Here is a 9341-nt window from a genome sequence, read left to right as displayed (position 1 = left end):
GGGTTTGATGCCACTGGACCACAAGGTCTTTGGCACAATTTTTGTTACTTATAAGAGAAAAAGTAATACATTTTTCATAATAAGTAATGTTGACAAGTGCCCCTTACTTATAAGGGCAAATATAATACTTTCACCGCTGGAAATTAAGGATTTTCCGACCACCTAAAAGTGGTTGGGAATATCTTAAAATATGTTCGGAAATCCATTTTCCGACCACTTTAGGTGTTCGGAAAAATCACCCTCGCTATTTCCGACCACCACATGATGTGGTCGGAAATAGTGTCCACAATTATAAAATGGTTGGAAAAATTGGTCGCCAGTTTGGAAAGTGTTGTGCGTAGTTTTCCGACCACCGTGTGGTCGGAAACAGCCGACCCATAAAATAAAAAAATTCCGACCACCAAAAGTGGTCGGAAAGTAACCCAGTAAAACAAAAAACATTAATGTTTTTCAAATCTTCTGCTAGGCCCTTTAAATCCTCAATAGAGTAGCAAACAAGATAAAAGTAGTGCGCCCTTTGCGTTCAGGTAGGCCTCTACTCATGCCCAGTTTTGTTTCATTTCCAAAAATTCTGCAGCAATGCTTTCCTGTGACATTGAGAATGAAGAGGCTAATTAATCCATCCAAGTAGATTAAAAAAGTAAATGGAAAAATAAGGCTGTGTTTCAGAACAGAAGTTGACAACTTTTGGATTAAGGTTTCCAGATTCACTATACAATGTAAGTGGATGATACCTGCAATATGAGACAGAGATGTTGCACTACAAATTTGACCATTTGTCCAAAAGCAACCGAAAAGAGTCCACTTAGCAGCTGATACAATACACAAACACATCATAATACTCCAGGAGTCAGACTAAAAGATTAATAATGTATGGAGTAGGATTTAGGAATCAAGAACTTAAACAAATACTCTTATTAACAAGAGACACCTTCATTCGAAATTCAAAACTCTATCAAGTGATTTACAATGTTTGATTTAAGAAAAGGCCAAACCTTTATCAAGGTCACTAAAATCCTCACATATAACTATAGGGCTTTTTCCACCAAGTGCAAGTGTTACGGGTTGTAAATGAAAATAAAAAAGAAAGAAAGAATCAATCTTACCTAAAAACTCAATTACAAAAGTTACTATCAAAAAACACCAAAAGAGGTTAACATACCTTGACAAGCTGAGCTGCAGTCATGATTTTAACCCCTGTGGTGTTACTGCTTGTAAATGCAATCTTCACCTCATTCTCTCATTTGGCGTCAACCTAGCACCGGCACACGGTTAACAGACAATTATTAGATGCAGAAGAGAAGTGATACATAAAGAAACTGTATCAAAACATATGGTAGATGCTTTTGGGTTCTGGAGCTAAGAATCAATGAAATTAATCACAACAAACTACAGTTATCACTTATCAGTACTCAATGTAGAGACTATTTAACAAAAGGCTTTACATACATCTCTAAAGTAACCAAGAAAACAATATAATACCTTGTATAAATATGATCCCCTTTGCATATAAACCAGATCTAACAGAATGGAGGTGCTTGTTCACACACATACATAGCTTTCTTGGACTTGACCTATGTCATTCCCCAACAATTATAATGCATTAGCTCAACACACTGCCTAAATTTTACATTTTACAAAATTTTGGTGTGCATTTAGTAACTGTTTTTACCTTGAGTAGTGTCTGCAAGCAGCTGCTCCCATAACAAGCTTCTTGATACGATGCTCGGAGATGAAGTCCACTATGCCCTTCTCAATATTGTCCTTCTCAACACATAGCACTTTCACCTGTGCCTTAAAAGAACCATACATACAAGTATTATTGCATAGTCTTTATGCATCATTCATTCATTCCTCTGGAAACTATAAGGTTTGAGATGGATGATTTTTGGACATCAGAAATCTCTTTTGTCCTAAACTGTAAAGAAAGATCTTCATGAAAGAAGCCAATTGATTCTTGTGTGGTTTCTCACAATAATTTTAGCCTATTTCTATTATTTAATCAATTCTAGCTTTAGATTTTTAATTTTATTTTAAAAGTATTAGCTCTAGATTATTTTAACAAATCAATACAACACATTATATGTTACCTGCATTCAAGGATGCATGTGACTTGAAAGATGATGTTTTACTCATGGACTTTGGATTGGAGATGGTCCCAATGGACCACCTATTGCCCTTTTGCTCCAAATCTCCAATGCAACATCTATTGTTCTTATTGAAATGAACCCAATATTATTGTGCCCTACCGTTAGGAAATGATATCGAAAAGAGGTAAAAAAACAATGAAGGCTGACAGGAATGCAGGATGCATCACAGTGAGTGAAATAAATAAAAAAAAAAAAAAAAAAAAAAAACAAACCAGATTGGGTGGTTCTTGCGAGGGCTACACTAGACTGCAGAGATGGTGGAACATAGAAGCAACTCTGTCAGGAAAAAAACATACAAACAGTTATATCTCTATATAACACTGTACATATTAAATATTAAATACAAGAAAAAAGCACAACGAAAGGATGAAGGCATCATAGGAGAAGTAGGCAACCTGAAAGAAAGGATGATGAAGAACCTCCACAGCAGTTGGCCTCTTGCAGCAAGGATCCCATGAGCAAAGTTACTATAATACAGCAACACATGAAAAAGGAATAAGTGGGATTGTAGCACAATAGCGAAAATAAGGTGGGAGAGGGAGACATGCCAATTTACAAATTCCAAATGTTGTTCCAATTCAAAAAATTCACCTGTCAAAAGGCAAATAAAGAAATGATGACAAGTTTTTGTAAAGAGAACTTACTGATTAATAGTGTCCTCACTAGCAGATGGTATAAACACTAAAAGATGCAAACCAATAGTCTACAACATATAGCATAAGATAATACAACATATAGCATAAGATAATATAAATGAATATAAAAATCTAATAAAAGAATCAAATCCAAGGAAATGTAGATTACAAACTGACTCATGGCATCTGGTAAAGCTTGAAGCACTCATTCACACACGTGGAGGAGGGGGGGGGGGGTAAGAGATAAACAACTCACATGTGGAAACTAGTAGCCAATAGAATTGGCAAGTTGAAGTCCCTCAGACCATTCCATCATTGTTGGTGAGCTAATACACTGCATATGGTTTGCGAGAATCAATTTTTTTTGCTAGACTGGAGCAGGGGAATAATTGGAGTTAAATTTTAGTCTTATCAAAATTAAATTACATAATTTAGAATGAAAAAAAAAAAAAGAAAACTAATTACATTCTTCAAGAATGTTCAACAATATGAGAGTATATTCACATATATTCATTAAGATCATAAATTCATAAAATTCAAGATTTAAGAACAGTATATCATAAATAACTAAATAGCAGAAAATTACCTGTTACATTTTCATGGCCAAAGACACCAGAAAAGTCTACCAAAGGCATATCTAGGGTTTCCTATGTAGAGAGCCAGAGAGATTAAAGAATGAGTTGTTGAGCTTGAGACTGAGTATGAGTAGATGAGGTAAGAAGGACTTACCGGAGAGGCAGAGGGATGGAGAGGGTCAGAGGGTGAGAATCGGAGAGACGGAGACAAGGTTGTGACTGGCGAAGAAGCGGAGACAAGCTGTGAACGGCGGAGAAGCGGAGACAACGCTGTGAGTGGCGGAGATCCAGCCGGAGACCGAGTAAATGTAGCCTTTGACAATCTCCGGAGAAGATGGCGGGATGGAGCATGGAGTCGTGGAGAGAGGCACAAATGAGAAGTCTGAATCCCTAACATTAAGCCTTTATATATATAAAATGATTTCCGACCACTTACGGTGGTCGGAGAAAGAGACTAATGTAAAACTTTTTAAATAGCCGAAAACATTTCCAACCACTTTTTAAAAGTGGTCGGAAATTGCGACCCTTTTCCAATCAATTCAACTCTTCCACGGAAAAAGGAAAAAATGTCATCTTTTCCGACCTTTGTTGTGGGTGGTCGGGAAAGTGGTCGGAAATTTAAAAATTTCCAGCAGTGTTTTGAAAAAAAGTAATACTTTTAAATTGAAATATAAAAGTATTATATTTTCCCTTAAAAGTATTACATTTACCCTTATAAGTAACAAAAATTTTATTCCTGATTAGTATTACATTTGAGCATATAAGTATGACATTTGTGCATATAAGTGTTACAATTGCATATTGACCCGACCCGACCCATCTCATGGTGAGACGGTCTTAAACAAGTTTTTGTCATTTTTTAATTATATAGCATCAAGGACTAAATGTGTCACATTAATGGCATTATGAACAATTGAAGGACTCTATTTTTTTCAAATCAATTGACAGGGGCCAAATTTTTAATAGTAAAAGAATTCAGGGACCAAAAACGTTGTTTTCCCAAAAAAAAATAATGTTGGTTGCTAGCTCTGCGCGTTTCGCGCACAGCGCGCCTGCCAACCTTCTTTTTTATTTTTTATTTTTTATATTTGTTTTTTTTTTCCTCCACATTTTTCTTTCCTAATCACACTTACAAAACATTCATAATTGAAAACCAAATCATTTTCCGAAAAATTATTATTGTGACATGACCATTTTAAGGGTCCTTTATCAACAAATTAGTTTAAATATCGTTAAATACAATAAACTTTTGGTCCTAGTATTATTGTGACATGACCATTTTTTGTCCTTTATCAACAAATTAGTTTAAATAGTTAAATACAATAACATTTCGGTTTTCAATTATGAATGTTTTAAAAAAATTAAACATAAAAAATATACCGGTTCAACATGCTTTGTATAAAAAAGATTGAAATGTCTTTGTATTTAACGATATTTCAACGATTTTGTTGCTGAAGGACTAAAATTGGTCATTCCATAATAATACTATGACCAAATGAGGATGTTTTAATAAAAAAGACTAAAAGTGGATTGTCACATATAAATTTAGGACAAAAAATGGAATTAACTCTAATAAATAAGATATATACTTTGTCCGTATTAGACAACTTTGGTTATAAAGCTTCCATTGCATTTGAGATTTTAAACACAATATTAGGACTATAGATATTTGTGTTACGATATGAGTCTCTATCCTAATCTATCCGTGACTCTCCCTCAATATATACACTTGTAACCTGTACAGATTAATTGAGTTATTGAATACAAATATAATAGTTCTCATATGATATCAGTTAGCTAGGGTTTCTTCGATCCCATGGCCGATCAAGATGGTTCAGTTACCTAGAGGTTGGCATATGGCAACTTTGGTTGCGTATTTTATTTTCTTTCTTATCCCATATGGAAACTTTGTTTTCTTGTTTTCAACTTGCTAAAATCTCTAAGTTTTTATCACCATGTTATAGAAGTGATAGCAATATTGTTGAATGAATTTCAATTAAAACTCGCGAATGTATTTTCAACCCAAGAGATGAAAATGCGGAACCATCATGAAGAGCAAGCGGTCGTGGTCATGGTGGCGTGCGGGTGTCCCGCTATTTATTGACATAAATTCCTGCACAGGAATTTGTGCCTTCAGAGTTTCATTCCGAATCAAACTTCTCTTGGTGACTTGCCCTTGGGTTGCACCTTTGGGTTGGGTTGCACCCTTCATAACTATTGTGATCTAAAGTGTTTTCACAGTAAGGGTGCATTTGGAACCCCGAAAAATGATTTCTGGAAATCTTTTTCTGAATTTTCAGTGTTTGGCTAGAGGAGAAAATGGAAGTCAATGGAAAATAGGAGTGTGGTCAATGGAAAATAGAAATGATTTTTCGGAAAATGAATTCCCCTTTTTTTTTTATGAGAAGTCATTTTCCGTTTGCGGCAGTGGAGCAACCAATCACCTCTCGCCGCCGCCACCACCCAACACCACCATAAGGGTATTTTAATAGGCCAAGGGCATTCTAATTACAAACCTAAGATGTAATGAGTGTGATAAATTACATTTTTTGAGAGCCAAAAAGTAATAAAATCATATAAAGTTAAAATAATGATTGAAAAAATCGCTAAGCGCTCTTCGGGCGCTCAAGGAGCGCCTAGAATAAGCGGCAATTAATCGGCGCCTAGGCGCCAACGTATGTTTTTAAAAAAAATAATTTTTAAGACTTAATAATTATAAACTATTTAATACTTTAATAGTTAATATTAAAATATTAAATATTAACTTAAAATATCTAGAATTTGAACAATTTAAAGTTATTTACCTCAAAACAATATCGTTTTGAATAAAATAATCTATTTCTTTTTAAAAAAAATAACAATAGCTAACGACCGACTAGGCGGCCGCCTAGTCGGTGCCAAGGAGGCCTAAGCGATCAGCGCCTAGGCAACCTAGTCGGCCGCCTAGACCACAACCGATTTTGGTGATACGCTAGGTAGCCGACTGATGTCTAGCGCCTAAGCGCCCATTTGCAGGACTTTTGCAACACTTTTGGTACGAAATTGTCAAATTTTTAAAATTTAAATGTAACTATCACAAATATTTTTTTAAAAAAATCATCAATAAACCTTTACTTTATAAATCAAATGCCAAATTTGAGATCCTATAAAGGGAGTATAATTATCATATTGGCAATATCACAATATATGGCAAAAACTTGTGTGACGTCTCACCGTGAGACGGGTCGAGTCAATATGCAAATATAATACTTATACGAACAAATGTCATACTTATATGCTCAGATGTAATATTAATCAGGAATAAAATTTTTGTTACTTATAAGGGTAAATGTAATATTTTTATTGGAAAATACAATATTTTTATATTTCGATTTAAAAGTATTACATTTTTTCTCAAAAGTATTATATTTTACCTTATATAAGTAAGGGACACTTGTCAACATTATTTATTATGAAAAATGTATTACTTTTTCTCTTATAAGTAACAAAAATTATATTCCTGATTAGTATTACATTTGAGTATATAAGTAGAACATTTGCCCAAATAAGTATGACATTTGCATGTTGTTTTGACCCGACCCTACCCGTCTCACGAATAAGGATCCGTGGGACGGTCTCATACAAGTGTGACCCACAATATATAGCACCTGTAATCTAGATGCTTCTGATATAACTAAAATGCCAATGCTGAATTTAAAAACATCTCATCTGAAACCAAAGACAGAAGAAAGATGGCTAGTTTGGGAAGTGCAATGGACAAAAAGAACTTTCTAACAATCCTCTTATCTCTAAAACTACAATTGCATAGAAACATTATTTGCAAAAAACAACCAGCAGACCTAATAGTTTGCCTAAAGCAACAGCAAGAAAACAATAGATGATGATTTCTAATCATCTGGCCAGCGGAAAAAGAAGAATGCCAATTATTAATCATCAAAATCATTTGTTCCCAGAGATGGCACATCATGGGATTGTCCTTTGGTAAAGGGGCAATGCTCCTAAAGCTTTCCGTTCTGCTCTCTCTTTCTCTACCTGCGAGAGCACAGTTTTCTAGTCTAGTGAATACAAGTAAATGAAGAAAAAGGAAGATAATAAGCAAAACCGGCCTCTAGGTGACTGTTTAGGTCCTGCAAGGCCCTTTTAAATTCAATAAATATATCTAGGTTGCTTTTTGACACTAATCATGCCACCGTAAATTTAAGAAATAGATAGGTATAGTATTATTTCAAAAAAAAAGAAAAAGAAAAAAGATAGGTATAGTATAAGAAAAAGAAATTTCTTCAAAAAGTTAAGTCAAATGCTCCTGGACATGTCAAAATAAAATATGTACTTCGCATAAGATGGTATGAACTATGAAGCCTTGAGCCTTGATAAGTGTCAAAATTAGGGAACAAAAAATATACTCCATATTAAAGACCAAAGAGAGAAGCACAAGGGTCTACTCTCTATAGCCAGAAAGTGGTAGTGAAATGAACTGTCAAATTTTTGTCATAGCTAGTAACCTTCATAAAGGTAATTCTTGCTACCATCAGGCAATTAATAAGAGAAGCAGTCTTCTAGGTGAAGAAATGAGGTCTATCATTGGGGAATACCCTAAAAGTCCATGAAATCCTTTTTTCTTCTTCTTTTGCTTGAATTGTTGCAGTAATAAATGTCTCCATAGTCCATACCCAACAGATGATAACTAAACTTATTAGGCATTCTCAACAAAGGTTCAATGTAGCTTGTATGCTCTTAACTAAATTATGTCAAAACATCATATTTCATATGCTTGTTTTCAAGAATCCTCTTAATATCCACACAGTTGCAACATTTGTAAACTTCAAATAAAAGAATTTTAGGCTTAACATTTTGAACTTCATCCAAAAGAATGTATATTTCCAAATGCAAAGTCAAGCAAAAAGTGGAAATGAATATGCATAGACCAAATACTATACTCAGTTTGAAACAAGAATTTACCAGATCCACCATCTCATGCAGATAACTTCTAAATGGCGTCTGCATTTTCTGAAAACATGATATACACCCAGGCCAGTCAGCTCAAATAACATCACACGATCACAGATGTTTAAATATATAAATTAATTTACTGCAAATTCTTTGTCTTTCCTTCCATTTAAATCCCAATTCATTTTCGGATCACACATTAAAATCATTTTCATGCTTCATCTATGTCGCCGTTCACACACACATTCAGCAGAAAGTATTAGTCACACAAAAAAATTCAACCTGAAGATCATCAGGGAGGTACTCATGCTTCATTGAGAGATCCATAGCACGTTTGAGACGCTGGTTCCGAGCATCAATAACTTCTTGAGGTAGACGTTCCAAAGCCTCCTTGATGTCCAAATGCTCCTTCGGATCAAACAAATCATCGTATCTCAAACCTAATTTCAGATAAGAAAAACTTCATGATAATGGAATGAAAAAGTGAGCAGAGCAAGAGAAGGGAAGAGAAATAATTACCGTATTTTCGGAGGCGGTTGGAGATAGCTTTCATGTGCTGTGCGGCGAACCAATTCTTCGAGGGATTCAACAGCGATTGCATCAACGACGACGACGCCATTTCCTCCTCCGTGCACTCCAATTTCCAACCAAATCCCGGCGGGCTTTTAAGTTTCGTTTGTCTGTAATCTAACAATCCAAAAGCGGAATCATAACCCCGAATAGCAACGAATTCTGTATAACAAATCAGGGAAAAGAGACACCGTGGAGATCGCTACTCTCTCAGGAAGAAACGGTCTCCTCGGTTCCGTTTCTGATATTCTTAAAAAAAAAAAACAAAATACCAGTATTATACATTAGGCATACGTATTTCAAATTAAAATACTGGTATTATACATTAGGCGTACATATTTTAAATTAATTATTAATAAGAAAATATTAGACAATAAAAATGAAAAACATGAATTAATGAATAGTTCATTCGATATTATTTAATCAGTTAAGTTCACCATACAGATTGTCACGAATGTAATTTT

At 34.7% G+C, this 9341-nt stretch overlaps 1 protein-coding gene and 1 long non-coding RNA gene across 8 annotated transcripts; both read right to left on the bottom strand.

Moving 5' to 3' along the window:
- Positions 1 to 383: 383 nt before the first annotated feature.
- LOC116010008 lies at positions 384 to 3722 on the bottom strand. 7 transcript variants are annotated; one of them, XR_004096878.1, is made up of 12 exons: positions 3515 to 3722; positions 3372 to 3432; positions 3042 to 3119; positions 2795 to 2853; positions 2546 to 2617; positions 2363 to 2426; positions 2091 to 2245; positions 1673 to 1794; positions 1483 to 1574; positions 1163 to 1255; positions 735 to 812; positions 384 to 587 (listed from the first exon to the last, which is right to left on the bottom strand). It is a non-coding gene; the product is annotated as an uncharacterized LOC116010008 (long non-coding RNA). The 7 variants fall into 7 exon arrangements; XR_004096877.1 differs by having other exon boundaries at positions 2546 to 2853; positions 3042 to 3157; XR_004096881.1 differs by lacking the exon at positions 2795 to 2853 and having other exon boundaries at positions 3042 to 3157.
- A 3326-nt stretch (positions 3723 to 7048) lies between these two features.
- LOC116010006 (cytochrome b-c1 complex subunit 7-2-like) lies at positions 7049 to 9113 on the bottom strand. The gene is made up of 4 exons (XM_031249265.1): positions 8827 to 9113; positions 8590 to 8747; positions 8320 to 8367; positions 7049 to 7392 (listed from the first exon to the last, which is right to left on the bottom strand). Exons 1-4 carry the CDS (start codon positions 8924 to 8926, stop codon positions 7324 to 7326), a joined length of 375 nt encoding a protein of 124 aa, XP_031105125.1. The 5' UTR covers positions 8927 to 9113; the 3' UTR covers positions 7049 to 7323.
- Positions 9114 to 9341: the final 228 nt, after the last annotated feature.

This window comes from Ipomoea triloba, chromosome 2 (assembly GCF_003576645.1).
Source record: "Ipomoea triloba cultivar NCNSP0323 chromosome 2, ASM357664v1".
Taxonomy (NCBI): Eukaryota; Viridiplantae; Streptophyta; class Magnoliopsida; order Solanales; family Convolvulaceae; genus Ipomoea; species Ipomoea triloba.
The sequence above is the reverse complement of the archived record's forward strand: the minus strand, read 5'-3'. Positions and strand labels throughout refer to the sequence as shown.